The following is a 22,881-nucleotide window of genomic DNA, read 5'->3' as shown; positions in this document are numbered from 1 at the left end:
AAGGAAAACATTCACAAAGGTGTTCAAGATATGAAAATTAGGTGAAGATTACTAAGGCTGCAAATGCAGTCATTTTAAAGCCTAACTTCATGTTTCTTCTCATCTCACCAGTCTGCCATTTTTGTTCTCATTATTCTAGCTTTGTTTCCACAATCTGGTGGAACCTTAAATTCTGCAGGTATCACTCCATGGAGACAATTTGCTTTTGTGATAGCAGGTGCTGACTGAATATGTTTTTCTGAAGCGTAGCTTGGGTTTATCTGAGAAGTTTCCTCAATATAACAAACACCCTATTTGTGGTAAACACGGGATGGGAATGCGAGGTTGTGGTGGAAAGATGGGTAAAATTCTACTGTATATTGGATGTAATACACAATTAAAACAATCACTAACAGGTAGATGATTGTACTACTGAAAGGAGGCTCTGTGTTTGAGAAATAAGCAAATAGAATGAACAAGAAATCCACCATGTTGACTAAGCATTCAAAAGTAATGCAATTTACAAAGCAAGGGAACAAAGTGGTCATAAGTATCTATCTATGGTTCATGTTGGCTACTCAAGTATTTTCACTTGAAAACGAATAGCGTACCATTCTACTATTCAATATATTAGTGTGAGTAAATAAATCCAATCATCAAAAAAGTTCTGTACTGGAATATACAGTAGTAAATATTCTCAAAAAAAACCACTTCTGTATTAATACAGATGTCCTGATCCCAAAACATAACTGATCTAAAATGCATTAAGAAGATATTTTCATCAAAACAGATACAGAAAGTACTAGTTTTCTCATGCAAAGCATCACTTTCATAACTTTTATTCTTAATTTCAGCTGCAGACATCATCATAAAATAATGGACCAATCATTTGAACTGGATATCAAATGAGTTTCTATGATTTTGATGTCCAAGGATAAAATTCTATCAATTATTTTTTTGGCCATTCTCTAAATCATTGTCATTCAAGAATGCATTTGCTATTTAAGCAAACACTAATGTAAACACAAACATCAGAGGCTTGTACTAAAGCAAATTATTTCAGTGGAAACACTGCCAATTATTTCAGCTGATGTCAAATTAAACCTGCCTTTACAACTAATCCCAAAATGGCCATTTAAAAATGTTAAATTGTGGCATGTTCCTCATATTTAACAAGTGAAACCTGCTGATTCGATTCTAATCAATCTTAAGCCTTTACAAGAAGCCATTCAACAATATGTCCCTTTTGAATTTTTAAAGCTGGAAGTATAGTATTGGGCTGCTCAGGTATCACAATTGTCTTAGGTACAGACAATTAAAAAAAAAAAAAATATGAGTTTTCCCAATAGAATAAAATTGTTTTTCTGTATTCTCAGTGTCTTTCGTCATTTATTGAAACAGAGACTGGGCTTTCTCATTGGGATCATGTGTGTGCCAATTTCAAATATATTAAAGGAGTGTGCATTACACATTTATGTGGACTCTTAGAGCTCTTAGAGTGTAGCATGCCCCATCCCTGAAGAAACTACCTCAAATGTAGTTATGGGTAATGTCTCAGTTCAGGGAGCAAGACAGGCTTTCTAAATTCTTCTGAAAAAGAGTTAAAGAGAAACTCCACACGGGATTGAACAGAAGTACAGAATATGATTGGAAGTTGAAATGGAAGTGCTGTTCAGAAACTACATGCTGCAGTGCTAAGCACATAGCATAAAGACATTCACAGGCCACGCTAAATCCAAGAACCTCCTTACGCCAAAGTTTCCCCAACCTCCACCAAACCAAGCCAAAATCCAGCCTCAAATTCCATGCTTCCCCCACTCCCCCCCTCCCTCCCCCCCATACCTCTCTACCCCCACACCCAACCTTGTGTGACACAGCTAAAATTCAGCTCATCAGCCTCAGGCCCCTGCCAAGGCTGCTCAAGGCCTCACTCCCCTGCATCTTTAAGGAGTGTTCCAAAGAGGCTCATCTGTCTCATCATTGTCATTAGGAATCAGGACCCCTTGCCCTAAGGAGGAGGACTGAAAGTCAGGCTAACATCTTAGCATAAGTTTTGCAGAGGCCCACTCCATAATCAGTTACTGATTAAGTGGCTGAGCCTGTGCACTGGAATGTGGTCTCCATGGTTTTCCAGCTGCAGGTTCCATGTGAGAGACCTAGATACCTGCCAAATACGATGGACACCCCTGCTGTTGGCAATTATCACCTTGGAACAGAGAAACAGAACTGCAGTCAAGAGAGACTGATGTCCTGGCACTGCCAGGGGAACCATGAACTTCAGCAAACTCTGCTCATTAGAATGTCCTTACAATACAAAACCACACCTCCTGGCCTGAGGCTACCTGCCCCTGAGGCAGAGCACACCTTGGACATGACTCCTTGGGCCCAGACCACACCTCGGTCACTGCTCCCTGAGCACGCATGGAAGCCCTTCTCATGGGGGGCACAAGAGGTGGAGAGAGGTGGAGTTCAGACATCGACAGGTGTGAAGTTGACTATAAAAGATGTCTCCCTAGCAATGGGAAGTTGGAGTTTTCCTGTGTGTTCTGTATGTGTGTGTGTGTGTTTGAAGAAGTTTTGAAGAAGTAACAAGAAGAAGACTTTGAAGGAAAGCTTTCCCTATAAAGATCAACAAGGACCAGCAGGACTGGACCTGGGACCAGAGAGCTGTCTTTGGACCCTTGCATTATTGGTAGCTATAGACATCTTTCCCTTTCCCCTCTTCACTTCACTCTACCTTTCCCTTTCTCCTTTCATTTTGCTCTACCTACTATGGGTAAACAATAAAGTTTTGCTGCTGACTGAAATGACCTCCCTGGTGTGAGTTGCCTGAGTTTTTGCACTTTGAGATCACAGTAACGAACCATCACGAGTGCACTGTTTGGACCATGACAGCATCACAAAGCTAAGGAAGCAACATCAGGAAGGAGAGAGAGAGAGAGAGGGAAAGGAGGGAAAGGGAGAAGGAACAGCTTGTGCTGTCCCCTTATAAATGGGAGACGCAAGCATTCTGGGAATGAAGTAACAAAAATTACACTTTCTGGTCCACCTCCTGGACCTGTCTATCCTCTGGAGGCCTGTACTCTATGGTTTCTTAAAGGCACCCAGGCTCAAACCATACCAGGTAAATTGGGAAATCACGAATCTGAAATATTTCATACTGATTTCAGGATTTTTCTGCAAAGGGGTGAAATTAATGGGAGAAGCCCATATCTGAGTTGCAGTAGGTATAAAATAAAAGAAAGCTAAAACCATTGACCTCATGGCTTTGTGGTGGTTACTAAAGTTGCTCTGTGGATCACAGAAAATCCTCATTCAATTTGGTCTATAAATACAAGAATCCTGAATAAAATACTAAGCCTTTTTTGGAGCCTGTGGCAAGTATTTTTTCTTGCATCACTGTGTACCCTACTAGCCCCCAAAAGATGTACAGCTCTTCATAAATGATGCTGTACAACCACTCTGTCCTGTAAGTAGGAGAGGGAGAAAAAAAATACAGCTGCAGAGTCCTTTTCTAGAAGCTTCCTCAGAAATGCACGTTTCCCCTGCCACTCTCAAAGCAGCAGTGCTATGAGCTACTATCCAGCATAAGAAAGGAAGACAGAAAATATCTGTATTAGGGGTTAAAAAGATTCCACCTCTCCTTTCATACAAGAACTGATTCTTTATGAGATTTTACTACTAACTGTTTACTTAAAAAAAACAACTCCCAAGAGCTGATCTTTATTTCAGAGGTCTATCAGATGATGCTTTGTATCCCGATTGAACCTATAAATCTATACTGCAATATTTTATAGTTTTATTATTCATTTAAGTCATTTGAGTTATTCAAGCATTAAATTACATCTGTAATATACAAGTTTCTCATGTAATTGCTTTTAAATTCCAGATATTTTATGCCAAATACTGGTTGGCTGACTGTGTTCTGTAACAAAACCTCCACCACCAAGATCTCCTAAGCAAATGAACGATGATACAAAGCAATACAGAACTTACAGAACAGTTGTTGGCAGTAATTACACCATGGAGCTTAGTCAGTACATGCAAGCATTACATTTTGTATTTTAAATATATGGTGAGATCTCTTGTTATGTTGGAATTTGTTAAAGGGAAAAAGAGAATCTGTCATCATGGCTCCTTCTTTATATAACTACAGTGATTCAGGTTTTATAATACCTTTCTGGAGAACATTAGGTCTCCTCACTGCTATCAAACACCTACCAGGAGATTACAGTATTGCCAGAGCAATTGCTTCACTTTTGTTCCTGAAACAGCCCATTCTGTTGAAGCTGTTAACTTGAACACTGTGATAGGAGACTTTTTCAGACGCCTCAGTAATTGTCATCACCACAGCAATCTAAAAGCTGGAACAACTATCCATCTGAGAGGCACAGCTTTTGGAAATCAAATATTATAAAAACAAAAATTAAAAAAAAAAAAAGAAAGAAAAAGAAAAAGAAGAATTTGGAACCAGGAACACTCCCTGCTGGGGGTGCTACAAAAGCAAGTATCTACAATGAAAGTTGCCAAACAGCACACCAAGCACACATTCTAGATATGTAGTAAAAATAGTTAAAAGAAGCTTAAAAACTCCCATGAGTTAATTAGATTGTATCGTGTTTCCTTCAGGTTCACTGTTTACTATTTTAAAACCATCTATCAGTACCACACAATGTATTCCTTGACTTTCTGCTGTATATAAACGACAGTGACTTTGCTATAGCACTACAAAACCCTGAGAAAATAATGAAAAGTATGCAAAAATTACATTAAAAAATATTTCTGCAGAACTTTTAATGGAGATACTGAAAAATGACACCATTTTTATGTAGTGGAAGGGCAGAGCAGAGATGAGTTTGCAACATCTTACATAATAAACCAGGAATACTTTAAAAAGAATGAACATTTAAAGATTTTTAAAGCACAGTGTAGAAGATTGCTTTTCATTGGGTATTAGTATAAAATACTTTGAAAAACAATCTATTAGCAATAAGAATTGGGACTTTAATAGTGAGCTTTTAACACTGCAACACATCTTCCTTAGCACTGTATTACACATTTTAACACACACAAGCATTTTTAGGGCAAAACTTTAAAGTCATAACAGAAACATTTGGACTTATGCGTGGAATGGGTTGTCCAGGGAGGTGGTTGAGGCCCCATCCCTGGAGGTGTTTAAGGTCAGGCTGGATGAGGCTCTGGCCAGCCTGATCTAGTGTGAGGTGTCCCTGCCCATGGCAGGAGGGTTGGAACTAGATGATCCTTGTGGTCCCTTCCAACCCTGACTGATTCTAGAGATTCTATTCCAGAAATTTTCTCTTGAGGAACTATAGCCTAAATGTAGAATGCTGCTGTTTTCTACAGTACAAACAAAATTGCATGTTGCCTAAGCAAAATAGCACACAAAATTAATGATGAAATAGCTGCATATTTCTCTTGCCCAAATCTATACTATCTGATGTGTCTGAGTCTGAGTTCTAGCCTCAGAAAACTGCATAAATACTTTATTACAAGTAATTTTACCTTGTCTGGCTTGTAAGGTTAAAGCCAACTATAGATTCCTTATTCAGGCCAACTGCTTCAATGTTGATGATATCATCCACTTCTGGCTCCATAGCAATGAACAGCATTGGAAACTTCCAAACACCTCCTGTGGTGCACTGTACTACAAGAGTTGCTTCGTTCCTTAAAATTTCAGATAGAAACACTGAATGCACAGAATGTTACAAAACATAAACTGAGTAAATTAATGCCCAAATTAAGCCTGGAATATGTAGAACCACGCTAGAAAAATGAAAGTACAGATGGCTTTACATTGGAATGTATCCTTAATTTTGTGTGCCACAGTATGTCTCAGTTGCATTTAGACTAGAATGTAGACTAAATAGCATTTGATATTTACAGCAAAGTACAAGAAGAGACATAATATAAAAGAAAATTATTGGCACAGCCATGAGATTTAATTCTTATGCTGCTTACTCTCTGTGGAGTTAAATTTAACTCAATTTATTTTAGTTATTATTCTTTATTTACTGTGGTGTTAGAGGAGAATTTTGTCCAGAACATATTAAAAGTACACATTAGAATAAAAAAATAGAGCTAATGAAGGTCTATGAACTTTAGAAAAATTCCAGACTCTGATATCTTCTGACCATCTAACATGAGAGTTTGTGCTGTACATTCTGAAGGTAAAGACTAATAATTGCACTCAGTGAGACCTCTACGTGAAGCCTGATAAGTCTCAAGTGCACAAAGATTTAAAAAAAAAGAAAAAGAAAAGAAAAAAAAAAGCCAGAGTAGAAATAAAAAGCATTCCCAAATATTTCCAAATTAACTTCCCCTCTGATGTGGTGACATTCCATGGGCTGAGTGCATTGGCTTTCCTAAAGCTTTGTTCTCTGTTTCAGTAACCTTCTGGACTACTGCAAGTAAGAGCTCCCTCCTGCATCCTAAGAATACCTTCTTTGCATGCAACCCATGATATTCAATCGTGACTGCTCTCTAATCCCTAAGGGTAACATTAAGCCTTGTAATTTACTGTGTTACCTGTATGTTACTGCAGCTTCTTACCAACTTTCCTCTCATACACATCTGACTGCTTCAAAAGGAAGGTGCAACTTCTGTCTCTCAGAAAGTATCTCCCTTTCACAGTTTCTTTTTAAAGAGGTGGGATGTACTAATGTATGCAAAAGCAAATTCATCATTTGCTTTCACATCACAGTTATAAAAGAGGACATTTTCCTGTGGATTGTTGTTACCTGGGCACTAGATACTCATTTCTAATTAGTCATCCCATCCAAACAAAAAATATGCACACAGGCTCATCTAGGAAAAGATTTTCAAGGCTGGTAGACCATCTTGTCTGCATTGTCTCCACAAATTTTGAAAATAGCTGATTTTCATTGTAAGTCTTCCAATACTCTGCTGTTTAGAAATAAATTGATGGACATGCAGAGTAAGGCAGAGTAACTCAACAGAATCTTCTCACTGGCACTGAAAAGGAACACTGTCACTTTTAACTTTAAAAATAGGATACTGAGAGCAGCAAGTGAGAAAACCTAAAATAGTAGACATCAGAGGAGAAAGTGAAATGAAGAAAACAATTCAGGGAGGTGCTTGCATAGCTAAGAGTGACCAGACAGGATTATATTGTGTGTTCTGTTGGTAATAAGGAACAGGAGCTTACCTTATTGGCTTGTTGGGTGCAAACACGGTATTAAAGATCAGTGTTATGATTCCAGATTCTGTATCCTGTTCTTGTTCAACCAGATGCATATCAACCAAAGACTCAAGCTGAGGTTTAATTTCATTTGATTGATATTGCAATTCATACACAAATTCCCCTGTTGTAGAGAGTCCTAAATGGTACAAGAGAAAAAGCTCAGTCTGTGTATACTCTAATATCACACAACTGGCTGGCTAGAAGTTACAATTCTTTATTTGTTATTAAAAATTGTAAATAATTTGTAATTATCCAAACATTTAAGTGATTTCTTTCTGACTGCATAACTAAATTTTCCAGTTTCATATGACAGAATGTGTAGCTTCTGGCAAAATAGAAGCTGGAAAACTTACTTAATAAATATGAATAGTAATAGTAATACTGTTCTGCCTACTACTCCTGTACAGTGGGGAGATATTTCTAGTTTACCAGATACTAAAATTGCAAGAATGCTTAGGATAATCTCAAAAAGCCCCACAACTCATTAAGCACATCAGTGTCACTGATGGCTACAAGACTGAGAAACAGAATACAGAAAAATAGTGAAGATGTCATTAGCAGCCCCCTTTCTTATTCCCTGTAACAACTGACAAGGCCAAGTAGCAAAGACATAAAAAGAAAACAACTGAGCATCTTGAATCAAATGTCTCCTCCTGCTGTAAAAATGAAAACTGAGATATTCAGTATACAGTAGCAATTTGTGCACAGAAGGGAATATTTCTATGAGGAACAAGAATCTCAAGTTTCTAATTATTTAAAAGTTTTACACATTTTCTTGGTGAGCAGTCGTTTACCACAACCACTAAATCCTACAGGGGATTTCAGTCTACATATATCATGCACAGCTTAGTACAGCACGTTGTGCAGAACTCCTGTGTATGAATCCCTGTGCATATATGCTGACTACAGAGTGCCAGTCAGCTGCAGAGTTAATTCCCAAGGCCTTCAGACATGGAATTCTAAAGCAGACACTCCATGTTTCTTTATATGAAAGTCCAAGAGATAATTCACTGTGAAATACTTAAACAAAAGTTTACTTTGGTTTTGCCAATCTGTGATGCTACTCAAATTTAAGTGAATATGGAGATGACTTCCCATTTTATGTATTCCTTTCTCTTTTCCTGAAATATACAAATGCCTTCTTCCTACTTCATTAGCAAACAAGAATCTGGAACTTTCATTGCCACTATTTTTGTAACATACAGATTGTGGTGGGTTGAACATTCCCTCCTAACATTAAATTTGCCAGACCAGCTCAGTTGGAAGCAAATGAAAGCTGTATTTACAAGCAAAACTGCAATCTACAATGAAATGCAATGAATGTGTACAAATATACAATATTTACAATATTCACAGGGATTTACAATTAATAAACAGCACAAGGACCCCCTGGCCAAAGACCAGGGGAGCTGCAACAACTTCTGCCACTCTGCCTCCCCCTTACTCCCCTGCACAAAAGGGACACAGAAGCAGAGAAGTTAATAGCAGTCAAAACAATGCAGCCAACGTAAAGCAGAAGCCAGCAGAAGCACAAAGTTAGTATCTCCCAGCCTGACGAAGCGAGAAGAGAGAGAAATTGTTTTGGGAACCAAATCTTATGGTAGATATCTCTCCAATGGGATTGTTTAGAATTATTGTTATTTTCCTTTTTACACCCAGTAGTGATTTATTTACATTTTACCAACATCCTGTTCAAGATCTGTGAAAAATTTTAAAGGCATAGCCTAAAACTACCACACAGATTAATCCTAGGAAACGTAGCAGCTTACATTCAAATATTTCTGATTCTTTAAAGTGGATCCTTCACAGAAACATCTGATCTAGTTAGGCTAGATCAAAGAATTACACAGATGGAAGCAAAGTATTATTACCAACAATAAGGGATCATTGGTCACAGTACCACTCAGAATTGAATGTACAGGATTTCCAGGTATTAATTCATTGATTATAAATGTACTGTATTGCAACAGATGTTCTTTGTTTTAATGAAATTAAACATAAACCCTTTTTTCCCCTGAATTTATAAAATTACTAGCATCATCCTACATTGTTCCATGCTTTGTTGTTTCTCTGAGAAATATGTTTGTGCCATGCATTGAGGTTCCAACACAATCCAAGGCTTCTTAGTAATCACCCTAAGATAAATGTCAAACCGTGAAGATTCAGACATAAAAATTAATTACTTAATCATAATTAAAATTGTTGTGGGGGAGAAAAGATGACATAACTTGGAGTATTCCACAGTGAGAAAATTGCAAGTGTCAAGCAGGTGTTTCTTTCAGCAGTTGTATTACACATTGCTTCTCAGGAATAACTTGTTTTATGGTTCAGATGCTAGCAAGAAAATGTTGTCAGATGCATGACATAGCCAAAGACATTTGGATTTGGTTTGACATTTGCATGCAGTATCTTTTCATCAGAAACAATTAAATATTTATATCTATTCTGCTCTAGGATGCTTTGTAACATGTTTTATGCTTACATTTCAATACTTACAATGCCTAAGGAAAAGAGATGGTTTTATAAATGCCAATACTTGCAAGCTTTGTTACGTTGGTTCCTTAGCTGCTTTTGATCTATACTGATGATCTAGTTTAGGACTGTTCAATAACAGAAAAATGTAATTAGATTGTAATTAGATTTGCATCACAGTTGCCCTGATGAGGCACTTAGTGCCATGGTCTAGTTGATTGGATAGGGCTGGGTGATAGGTTGGACTGGATGATCTTGGAGGTCTCTTCCAACCTGGTTGATTCTGTGATTCCATGATTCTATGAAAAGGTTTCAAGATGTACCACAGGAGGTTTAGGCTGGATGTCAGGAATTATTTCTCTACTAAAAGAGTTATTAAACATTGGAATGGTCTGCCCAGGGCAATGATGGAGTTACTGTCCCTGGAGGAGTTTGAGGAATGTGGACCTGGCGCTTAGGGACATGGTTTAGTGTTGATGCTTCAGTGCTGGGTCAAGGGTTGAACTGGATGATCTTTGAGGCCTCTTCCAACCAGATGTTTTCTATGATTCTGTAATTTTGTGATTATTTAGTTGTTTTTTTTTAAATCACTATTTTAGTATAGGTAAAATCCTTATTCTATCTAATGCAAATTAAAATACACATGCAGATATAAATTATACCCAGATCAAGCCACCTCTGTTCTGTAAATAGGGAGCAGAAGGAAGAGTTTTAATCACACCTGACTCAGCACAGAGATATTTACCAATCCAAACACCGGGAAGATAAGCATGGTATTTATATAAAACTGGTTACATATGGGGAATAGAAATTCCAATTATAATAAATATTACTTCCTCGTATTTCCTGAAGAATATTAGGCATTAGGGGAGGACTAAGAATACATTTTTGAGGTAATTATCCTAAGAGAAATTTTTTTAAAGCATTAAACTTTTATTCTTTCGAAAGGCAATTAATCTCAGTCTTTAGATGTTTTCCTTTTTGCACATAAAAAGATGCACAAGGTAGTATGCTTTTAGGCAACGTTTGTGTATGCTGAAATGCTGAAGCAACTATGTTTAAAAACCAACAGGCTTTTGAGCTACATACTCTGATTTGGCTATAATTTGTTTTCAAGTGCTAGCAAGGCCACTTTTTAAAAAGCACTAGAATTAAAGTGCTGTGGACTTCTTTGGTTGAGTTTTTTAAGTGGCCTCTAGGAAAATGGAAAAGAAATACATCACTGTAAAAACAAAAATTTTCTGACTCTTAAGAATGATGGTGTGGAAGCTCCAAGGATTTTATACTCTGATCATATGAACTAGACAAATGTGAATTTCTGTGACTGTTAGGAGGGACTGTAAAACTAATTAATAAATGTCATACATCTAAAAATAAAAAGACAAGCCTAGCAGGTTCACATTATTAGAAACTCAGGAATTTAAGTGATTTTTATTTTAGTGGAATGTAAGATGTGTTCAAAAGAGTTAATGACAAAGGCATTGACAGGCCTAAGTGTACAGAAGATTCTGTGAAGGGTCTGATGGATATATCTGACCTGGAATACAGTGTCACACTGTGATTAGAGAAGCTTTTTGTATCTCAGTTACAATTTTAAAAGGCTATGCTTAATTGTAAGTAAGAATTCTCCAGAGGTTTCTAATCCTGGGATGGACAAAATGCCAGAGGGGGGCTAGACAGAATATTAGAGATAGATTTATTTCATTTCATTGGCTCTGCAAATTTCTATATATCTAAAAGCACAGATCTTTTCTCTTCTCTTGCTCTTGCTTGCTTGCTGCTTGCCTCTCTGTGACCTTGCTGCTGCCTGAATAATTTTAGTTTTGGCTGCGTGTGAGGTATCAGAGCGGGTAGGGAAGCAGCTGGCTGTGTACAGCCTCTCTGGGCTTTTGTGTCCAGAGAGGGGATGGGGTGGGTAGAGCTGAAGGGCCTATTTTCTGATGTTGCTGATCTGTGAATATATGTAAATATACCTTGTATATGTTTGTTGCCTTTTATAATTTCTTATTTAGTCCATTTTTGTAAATATAATTTCATTTTGCTTCCAAAATTCTGAGTTAGTGTGGCAAATTTATTCCGGGGGTAAATTCCCAATTTGTTGGGGTGCAAATCCAACCTACAACAATTTCCTTTGTATTTATGAAAAACCATTAAGTATTTGACTTCACTGAAGTCCAACTCACTACAGAATAGCATGTGAGGTTAGTCTCCTGTGAACACCTAAAGGAGATCTAGCTACCTGAGCTCTCTGCAAATAATGCTTAACCTGTAGCAGGCTTGATGAGACAAAACTGGCAAAAGAGAGGAAGTTTCTAAGGAACCCTGCTTACTTTTATGCTGTCTCCCATTTCCAATGAGACAGGAGGAAATTAAAACTGTGATGGAAAGAGATTCTGATCACAAAAATGCTTGTCCTTATTACAGAGGCCTTTCCTTTGATGGATGCAATAAAAGAGATGCAAGTGAATTCACTCAATTGGCCTTCCTCACCACTCATTCAGCAGGCTGCAATCTTTCTTACAGTTATTTAATAAAGGAGAACAGCACAATCACAGAATAGAAACACAGAATGAAAGCCCAGTAATTCATAAACTTGATGCTTCATATTTTCCAAAAGCTAGATAAATTACTTTATTTGTGCTGAATGTAAACATATTGCACTCTCTCAACAATTTCTTTTTTGTTGTTTTTTTGTTTTTTCTTTTCTTTCTAATTTTTCAAGGTCAGGTATCCATTGCAGCCCTGACACCTAACAAAGATTTCTTCCCCTCTTGATTTAAGTCTCCCATCTGGTAAAACACAAACTACAGAGTCTCAACTACTCACTTCTACCAGACATCTAATGCTGACCTTCTAAACCTTGTGAAATATCTTTCTTCACAACTTCCGTTTAGCTCTCATCTGACACTTGTCCTTTTCCTGCTACTCCACCATCTTCCACACTGCTAGACCTCAGTAGGCAGTGGGGAATGAACATTAAGTGTGCAGTTATGCTGCACCTGCAAAAGCAGCAGCAGCAGACAGGACACATTACTGAACACTACATTAAACTGGTTTAATAGTGTTCAAGTAAATATTCAAGTGAAGAGCAAAAGTGAATTAAAAGAGTAATAAAGGAAAAATGTGAAAGGAAGCCTGGTGGCCAAGAACATCCTAACATTTCCTTACAGAGTATCACCTGGGCAGTAAGAAATTAATGTCATCTGAGAAATAAATATCTATTTCTCACTGTAAAATGTTGTAACTCCAGGAAAAATGGCAGCAGAATAAAGAAATTGCACAGAAACAGGAAAAGACCTGGTCATAGCTGAATATGCCTCTCATTAAATTCTGTCATAAAGGTACAAAAGTGCTCCATGAGGTCTCTTCCAATATTCTTGATTCTATGATTCTATGTAGGGCAATATAAATATCAGCAAAGGTGGCATTCTATACTTCATTAAATGCCGGAAACCAAATGATCTTAAATGCAAAGAATTAAATGGATAATCAAGTGATTTTGATTGATACTGTACCTATTGCTCCTCAGTGCAACTCAAGTAAACCCTCACCGCAATTCAGTGTATACATCTTTTTATCTCTTCCCTGAAAAAATATTTCCATATCTAATTAAAGCTTCTTATCCACATCTTCAAGGCTTTACAAAACTCCACTCTTAGCCTCATCTTTTTATACCTTGCAGCACACTGCCTATTTCCTTAGCAACCAACTTCAACATTTCTTTTCTAAACATTGTTTTACATTTTATATTCCTCTTTGTCAATTTTTTTTTCTCTTTCAAAACACTTCTTTAAAACAAATTTCCACTGTAAAGAAAGCAATAGAAAGCATGTACCAGCCCATCCCCCATTTCTTGGTTAGTTTTATTTTGTTGTATGTTATTTATTTGAGATTTTTTAAGAGTGTTTTTCTTCTAAAAAAAAAAAAAACAGTGAATCCACATATAAGAAGTACAGAGCATGAATCTAGCATCTGCTGGTTTGCATACTTTTCTGCACTCTTCCTTGCAGCTACTTTCCATATATACTGAATCATTTTTGGACTAATTTCCTTTTTATTAAGTGTATCTATACTCCTCTCTTAACACTCTTACTGTCTTTGATATTATTTGACATAGTAACTTGAAACAAAATGTTTCAAATTCAAATGTATTAAACTGCATAAGACCAGATTCATTTTTCAATGAATCGAATCATAGAAAACTCCTGTTTAAAACATTCCTATATCCAGTACATTGCTTTTTCCTCTGAAATTCTGTAAAGCTGAAACAAATCACAGCATGTTAGGGGTTGGAAGGGACCTCTAGAGAACATTGAGTCCAACCCCCCAGCCAAAGCAGGATCACCGAGGGCAGGCCACACAGGAACACATCCAGGGTGGGGGTTGAAAGTCTCCAGTGAAGGAGACTCTACAACCTCTCTGGGAAGCCTGTTCCAGTGCTCCACCACCCTCACCATAAAGAAGTTTTTAAATGAAATTAAAGAAAATAGGGTGTATTCTGATGAGTGTCAGTACTTAGCAATTCTTGAATGTTCCATAATTGCTGTAAATTTCTTTTGCTATAAATTCTGTAAATTACTTTAGCCAGGAAAGTCTGGAGCAGATAATTCTTGAGGTCTCTTCTAACTTGCTATTCTATGATTCCATAAAATTGCACAGAATATATGCTATTTGATGGCTTTGTAGGTGGTGGGACAAAGGGTACAGATAGACTTTGCACAATGCATGGAAATGGACATTATGGATTAGCATATCTGGAAAATATTATTTAACCACTTGGTGTCATTGAACTGTCCATCTGTTCAGTCAGAGGCCAGCATGGCTTTGAAACTTGCACATGACATAAAGCTCCTCATGTCTGTGCTACCCTACAGAACTTGGACAGCATTATTCCACCCCCAAAATTAACTCTCATGAAGCCTTCCCAAACATAAAAATCCAGGTGCTGTGGGATAAGAACCTTTGGGCTGTGGGAAGAGCTGTGAATTAATAAATTAGGTAAGTTAATGATAAACACTCAGTAATTGGCTTATATGATAAACTGAAGAAAGGGATGGATTACCAAGGCCCATTGCACACAGAGACAGAACAAGATTGATTAATGTATTTCCTCAATCAGAGGATGCTCTGGCTCTGTTCTACACATGTTGTCAACATGGTTTTTTGGTTACTTAGAAATTCAAGTCAAATATCTATAACTGATATTTTGAGAATATTTAATGGTTTTCTTAGAAGCCCATGTTTGCATTTCTTCCTCAATATCTAAAGCAAAATGAGCAAGCTGTTTTATTAGAACAATCTTCACCCCTTTTTTGATGAATCCTCGGTCTTAAATGTCATTAAATGGAAAAAAAAAATCTTTAGAGCCATATGAAAGAAAATGGAAGAAAAATAAATATGGGTTACAAATATGAATCGAAAACAACTGGAATTTTTTTTCCAAAGGGCCATATCATAATTGTTATGTCTAAAACATTAAGCTTCAGTCATTTGAACAAAAAACTATGCCATTTTAGCTAGATAGTACTTAGATTGTCCTCACTTTCTTAAGAAACTATAATAATTTTCTATTTCAAATGATGTATTTCATATTGGGTGAAACTGAATTCTTTTAATGCTTGAAGATTTTTCACTTCCCAAGAATGTATACTCATTCAAATAATTTAAATACTGTAGCAGAGTAGTAGTCATTTAAAACCGATCTGCCAGTAATTATCATCATTTGTGATTACACATCACACATACACAATCACTCCTTCATAGGAGAAATAATGAAAACCACTTTGCCTGGTTGTTATCTTAGAGGTTTACACTTTTATTTAGGTTATTATTTATAAACTGCAGAAAGCTGATACAGTACCATGGAATTTTATTTCTAACAGGCATCACATTGATCTAGCAATAATGTCATTATGTTGTCACTGAAAACCATGAAAAGCACCAGAGTTCTAAATGACCTTACTACCTATGATGTATGTAAAGCATTTTATTACCAAACTTCTTGCTTGAAAAGATGCAGTGTCCCAAATCAGTATGTACAGAAGGCAGTGTTAATAAATATGAAATATTATTTCTAGGCATAGAACAAGCACTACACATGACGAACCTGCAAGTCTTTCTACAAGCTGCCTCAACTTGCTCAGTGAATGTTACTCTTGTCAATTCCGATGCCAGTGTGTTAGAGGGAAATAATTCAGGTATATTTAATGGAGCCTACCCATAGCTGACAAGTCAATAAATACCTAAACTCTACAGAAAATAAAAAGTTAGCGAGTATTTTGATATGCAGCAGTTCTCACGAGGCTGAATAAATAAAGCTCTATCATATTTACAGTTCTCCAAAGGAGCAAGAATGTATAGGGACACCTTCACGTTTTTCTTTCACTATATTGATCTCTATCACTTTGTAATACAGGAATAAAAATAATAATATCGCTAGACAGTGAGTTTTCTTCACACCACAATATGAACAAACATAAAATTTAACTCAGTAATTCCAAGTATTAACTAAACAGTGACCTTCTGGTTTTAAAAGCATTCCAAAACCAAAATCTGTTAAAGGTCTAGACAGTGATTACTGACATGAGATCACACTGGTCAGTCTGCAAAGTGAGGGGATATTTGGACAAAAGTCATTCTTAAAGGAAGGATGCAATTCATTTTGATTTACATTTTACAGTTTTTCTTCTTTTTTTTTTTTTTTTCCATTCTTTGGCCTGAATACTCCTGCAAGACAATATACCTGCAAGGCCTCTACTTGGCCAGATTCTGAATGACATAAATGAGATGCAAAAGCCAAGTTTGCCTGCTTCTCAAACCTAATAGATTGCAAGAAGAGCAACTTCAACTTTTACCATCATAAAATGTGTTGCACTCTTGGAGTACCTGTGAAATCCCTTCCCCTCATTTACAGCTATGGTAAACAAACATTAGGATGTCTTATGTCATAGTTTTTTAATAATATCTGTCTTAAAAAGTAGGATGATTTTGAACCCAAAAAGAAGTGTATGTTAAGTCTCAAAGGTGCAATAACTGATGAAGGTAAAACAAACCAATTCATATTTCTTGTAGTGAGTATAGCTGTTACACACACACACTTTAGTAGAAACATTGGGCATGCAGGAGTAACAAGCGTTCTTTTCTTACTACTTACATGTTGTACCCTTCTCTTTCAGAAAGATCTAATATGAAAAGCTGGTTTATCTACAAAGAAATTGATTTTCAGTGTGTCTTCTGCTGATTAACTGTAAGTTGAACCTATCTTTTTGCAAAGCTTTATTACTTCTTTCAAACAAGACCTCCTCCTTCAATCCATTTTGCTGCAGATATTGGCCTGCTGGTGGGAATGCGTCTTAGAAACAGGGACAACTTGCAATTAAATATTTGCTTGCAGTGATTACACAGACATATTGTTGCTATCTTTAGCCCTTGCAGAAACAATACTCTTTTAAAGGAGATAGGGTACGTGTGCAAGCCTCACATCCAAGACAGATACCAAACAAATGTTCAGGTTCAGAGGTCTCTAGAACTGCAGACATATTGTTAGAGGAATGCCCCATATGTGCTACAGGGTAGAAATACAGACTGAGAGAAGGATTTGTCTAAACTTCATCTGTTGTCATGGCAGAGCTACACTCAGCGAAGCAATTACCTTACTTGCAATGTCCTAAAATAAAATGATATTCAAGCTATTTATTCTTACCATCAGTGTGTTGAATTTCTTCTTGGGTGTTGGCTGGATTATTTGTATTAGGCATGGCAGAATTTCTTGTTGCAGGTATAGCAGTTGCACCAGGAACTACACCAGTCAGTGGCACTTCTACTCTTCTTTCTACTCTCTGCCTGGCTTGACAGCATATCACAGCTGCAGCAAAGCAAGAATCCATTATTTGTAAAGTGTCAGCATCTACACTTTGACAAAACAATGAAATGTAGAAGTTAAATGTGCTTAGAGAATTACAAAATCCCAATAAGGACCAAGACAACTAACAGATTTAGCCCTACCTATAGTTTCTATTGTTCTGTTTAGGTGAAGTAACAGAAAATACTGCTAAGTAAATGAAAATATGTTGCTACAGTTAATTCACAACAGCAGCTGAAAAATTCTCCCTTTTTGGTAACCGTGAAATGTATCTTCATTTTAGCTCACTTGCAAATAGAAAATAAGGCACAGTTTGATATATGCCAATGAAAAGGAAGACTGAAAGGCAAGCAAAGAAATTAAATAATTTAAAAGGGAAAGAATATTAAGTCACTCTGATTCCTTAATTTTAAAATGCTGGTTTTCAAATTTCAGTTTTTATGGAACTATGCTAGAATAAAAAACATTCTGACATGAGTTTTTCTTTAAAGCATAACAGGGTTTTTTTTTTCAGTTCATTATGTTATTTTAATTTACTTTTTTCTAAGAGATGTCTTTTTTCATTACAAAGTAGTTGTGGGTTAGCTTATACACTAGTTTTTATAAAGGTTACTTTAATAATTATGGCTTATGGTTCTTTCAATAGTTAGTGGCACAGAAAGAGGAGAAAATCAGATGCAAGAACTGAAAGAAAAATGTGTTTTCCCAAAGAAAACACTTAGAATTTTCTATAGTTACAGAAATCAATGTGAACTAGAAGGGCTGATTACATACTTCTTAGTTTCAAAGTCTAAATATTAATTTAATCAGAATTATGCTGAATGAATGTTCCAAAAATCTGAATTTAACATCAAGATTTAATGATAAATAATTTAGATTCCTGTCTTGGTAGGTAATTATGTAAAGTTATAAAAAGGAGCAATGAAACTCTTACTTCTACACTATGTTTATTTAGCTTCAACTTTCAGTTCTGGAGCTTGATTCACTATCATTACTTTGGAAAATACATAATTTTATATCAAGTTCAAGTAATTTCATTTCTCTGAAAAAATTAAGCTCTTTTTTCTTTCTTTTTAATTTTTTTTTCTTGGTCTTTTCCTGTTTAACGGGGTTTAAGTAAGTTATATAGCTCTCTTCTAAATATTTCCACAAGGGAGATCTGAAATCATTAAAAGCACATATTTATTTCAAGATGCATAGCCTCATATTTAAGAATATCTGCATTACACCATCTTACCAAGTATTACAGACTGCTGTGTGCACATGTTGTGTCTGCATCATTTTCTATTCTACAACTCATGTTGCTACCAGAAATCATTCTACCTTTTATTTTACCCAAATGGCTAAGTAATATTAATGGATAAAAATCATATCCATGTGTGATTTGACTGGACAAGTCCAATCTGTTCTAATTAGACCTAGCTCTGAGCATGGGTTTGGATTAGACAACCTCCAGTGGTCCCTTCCAATCTGAATTATTGTGTGCTACCTGGACTCTAGAAGAATTAAATAAATATTCTGATTGATTGTCCATTTGTAATCACTTATGTAAAATAGTAAAGTTATAATCTACTGAACACCTACTACATGGGTTGTGACAAGAGATTATTTTAATTGGTCTCATGAGATACCAAGCCAAGTGACTTCTAGAAGTATATTAAGATGCAAATAGGAATTACACAAAAGATGAACTGCCTGATACACTAGTAAAACAGCTTTGGTTTTTTGACATAACAGCTTGTAACCTGCAGGCAATTTTAATAAATGTCTTCATTAAAAGAAATGACAATGACAGCTCAATCATTATTGAAAACAATGATTTAAAACCAAAGCAGGTTTCTTGTAAATTGCCTGCTTTGGACTCATGTATTACAACAGGGATTTTTCAAATGCCTGTTTGGACCATAGGCTTTCTGAATCAAGGCAGGAATGGAATCTGTTTCAGAAATACACCCACAAACAACTATTTTAGTTTTCCAGGTCATTTTTCAATAAAAGATCTAGCACTTAGGGGAAAAAACACCAACATATCCCAACATAACATGCTGATATGTATTCAGATTAACTGCAATGCTCCTTATATGCAAAAAAAGAGATTTACTGAACATAAACTACGGGATATTATAGTTCTACATATTCTACAGTTTATTTTTGCTGTTTTAAAGGATTTAGGAGTTTAAAATGTTTTAAAAGATTTGACATTGCATCAATTTTTGCTTGTATACAAAAGGAATGTCACTGAAGGAGTTTATGAATGCTAATAGTTTTAATTCATAACTTCTGTAACTAATAAAAAACAGCCCAATAAAAGGGAGATTTATCTCCAAGTATGCCAGCTTTAAACAGCACAACAAATATTCACATAAATATACATAGTTTAAATGCTAATGAGAATTGTTAAAACCACCATTTTTGGCAACAGTTGATTGTATGATAATATTTTGCTTCGTTCCTAAAGTGGAAATTAATGAGATGAAAACTCTAATTAATATCACATCCTTGGCATTTGTCTGCAAGTAAAGGGTCCTTAAGAAAATTAAATTAATGACAGCAAAAATATCTATTTTTATAGCCTTCCAACAGTTATTCCTATTCCTTAGTCTGCTGTAATATAGAAAGGTATATTAATTCATCAAAATACAAGATGAAAAGCTGGTGCATTGTCCCTCATCTACACCTTGAGTTGTAGTTCCATGGAGGATATAGAATTTAAAAGCTGGTCACAATTTTCTGGGATTACATCACACTTTTAAAAAAATAGTTGCACCAAACCTATAAAAATTTACTGTCCCCAAAATAAGCACAATAAAAACCTTATGTATGTCAGTAATCTTTTAATGCAGGTTTACTTCTCAGGAGCAAGTGGAAAGCTTACTGCACACTGCTCTGCATTCTGGTTCTGATTAAGGAATGAAATTCAAGGCTGAGAAGAGCAGTGGGCATCTTCTCCAGTATTTTGTACCCTGAACAAGGGTGTTCTGGGTACACAAGCGTAAATCTATCCTTGTATCTGTCTTTCAGTTGATTTCCCTTCAGTTCTCTAACTCAGCATCAACTGGAACACTGAAGGGCACAAGCCTTGAGATTTTCAGCTGCTCCCAGCTCCTTTTATCCACAGTGAGAACAAAATAATAGATCTAGATTGATTTTGTAGGTGGCCAAAGAGATTTTACTTTTAATAGGCATTTTTATCTTCTTTTTTTTTAAGATGCAACATACTACTGCAAGTTCTTGTGATTAGGCAGGTGAGAACAAACTCACTATTTAATTTTCTTAAATTTACTGTCCAAGTATTTTATTTTTCTATCATTATCTACCTGGAACTAATTTCTGTTGCACTGCTTCAGGTATTCCATGAACAGGATAGATCCAGCGTATTTCCTGAAGTCCACCATTCTCTGCTACAGTAACACTGGTGGGAAAAGAAGTGAAGAGCATCATTACGATAGATTGCTGAGAAGACTTTTTTGAAAAGTAATCTAGACTTAAGAGATGGAGAGGTGAGACTCCATTTTATTGTATGCTGTATTGCTAATCATATCTAAGAAAAATATTAAATCAAATCCAACCTAATCAGAAGGGCAATAATTCACATCCACTTAGTTTAACATTTTTTAAGTATTCTGTCAGGTTAGGAGAAAATTTGGCTTGACCTGCTCTCTCATGTCATACCTGCACTGAAACAAAGTGTTACATAAACAAATCCATGGGAGAATTATTATTAACCCAAATATACTGAGAAATTAGAGGCATCTAACAGCTTTCATGCGCTCAGTATTCATAACTACAAGGCAGCTAGTGCTACACATTTTTGTTATGCAAATTTAGAAAAGGTAGGTATTGAAACAGATAAATATCTTACTCTGAACCTGCATACTTTGCAGGGCAGAATAAAAGCTTATGTCAGATATATATTGCTCTCAAAATGAGACACTTGATTGCCCTTGGGAGCTGCACACAAATAGCCAAAGGAGAAAATGATGACAGGATTGAGTATCCTCAACTACTTTTTCTTTTCCTATTAGAATAAATTACCTCTTTAAGTCTTTATTTAATTCCTCAGGATCCTCATAAGGCCAGTTTTCACTATTTTCCCTCATTACATGAATTACCACCACAGCCTCATACATTTTCATTGTGTCTGGCATGAATAACACCGGGATGTCCAGTTTTTCTTTGGGAGCTAATCGAGCTCCTGTGAGATAGAACAGATCATTATGGTATTTTGGAAGCTTTCAAAATTATTCATATAATTTTAATCATGCATTTAATTTTTTTTCCCTTTTTGATACATTATTTAAGATTTTATCACAGAGTATGGTTTTTCCTGTGATAGCAAATTTCATTTCACCCTGTTCTTGTTAGCAGCCAAGTTTCATCTCATAGTAGTATTTGCAGACTGTCTTCCTGTAATAAGGTACATTTTGATTCACTGTCCTGAGCAGAGTGGTTCACATAAAGTATTATTTTAGACTTCTACTTACTGATAAAACTTTGAAATAAGACCCAGGGAGACTCTGACAGCACTTTTAAGTGAACATCCCACATTTAATATTCAAAGATCATATATAATATATGCAAGTGAATCCCCTGATTTTCTAGTGTCTAAGTCACGGGTTGTGGATTGCAACATAAGTGAGTCATGCTGCATATAAAAGACCAGTCCAAACTATGGCCGTCCCCTAAAAATGGTGGTTTGAACCCTCCCTCAACTAATGAATCCTTATGCAAAACTAATCACATCTATGAGCCTCATCTTAAGAACAACCATAAATAATATAAATAAAACAAATATAAATATAAATCATAGAAATAGAAATAATATAAATATAACTATATCTGCAGGGTGGGTGTCAAGTGGAGGAGGCCAATCTCTTTTTGATGGTGCGCAGTGATAAGACAAGGAACAATGGATACAAACTTGAACATAAAAGATTTCACCTCAACATGAGGAGAAACTTCTTTACAGTGAGGGTGTCAGAGAACTGGAACAGGCTGCCCAGGGGAGTTGTGGAGTTGCTTTCTCTGGAGACTTTCAAAATCTACCTGGGATGCATTACTGTGTGACCTGCCCTAGGTGATCCTGCTTTTTGCAGGACTCGATGATCTCTGGAGGTCCCTTCCAACTTCTAACTTTTTGTGATTCTGTGATCTCAGCCTAATTTACACTTCCTCTAGCTGTTCATGTTAAAGTATAATCGAAATATATATTTTTTTTTTAAATCTATAATATTATTATAGTTACTGTTTGGGAGGGAAAAAAAAACACAGCATATGTTGCATATTTTGCATTTTTAAGGGCCTTTTTCCAATTACTTGCCAGTCTGACAAGTGTCAGAATATCTAC

General features: G+C 36.0%; 1 protein-coding gene across 1 annotated transcript in view; it reads right to left on the bottom strand.

Moving 5' to 3' along the window:
* The window catches only part of CFAP47 (cilia and flagella associated protein 47), a 286,222-nt gene that overhangs the window by 19,982 nt on the left and 243,359 nt on the right, over positions 1-22,881 (bottom strand). The window contains 5 exon segments of the mRNA XM_054395813.1: positions 5,503-5,664; positions 7,166-7,337; positions 17,376-17,537; positions 20,852-20,946; positions 21,570-21,729. Coding sequence (XP_054251788.1) covers positions 5,503-5,664; positions 7,166-7,337; positions 17,376-17,537; positions 20,852-20,946; positions 21,570-21,729 — 751 coding nt within the window.

Source organism: Indicator indicator, chromosome 1, assembly GCF_027791375.1.
Source record: "Indicator indicator isolate 239-I01 chromosome 1, UM_Iind_1.1, whole genome shotgun sequence".
Lineage (NCBI taxonomy): Eukaryota > Metazoa > Chordata > Aves > Piciformes > Indicatoridae > Indicator > Indicator indicator.
This window is presented reverse-complemented; position numbering and strand designations above follow the sequence as displayed.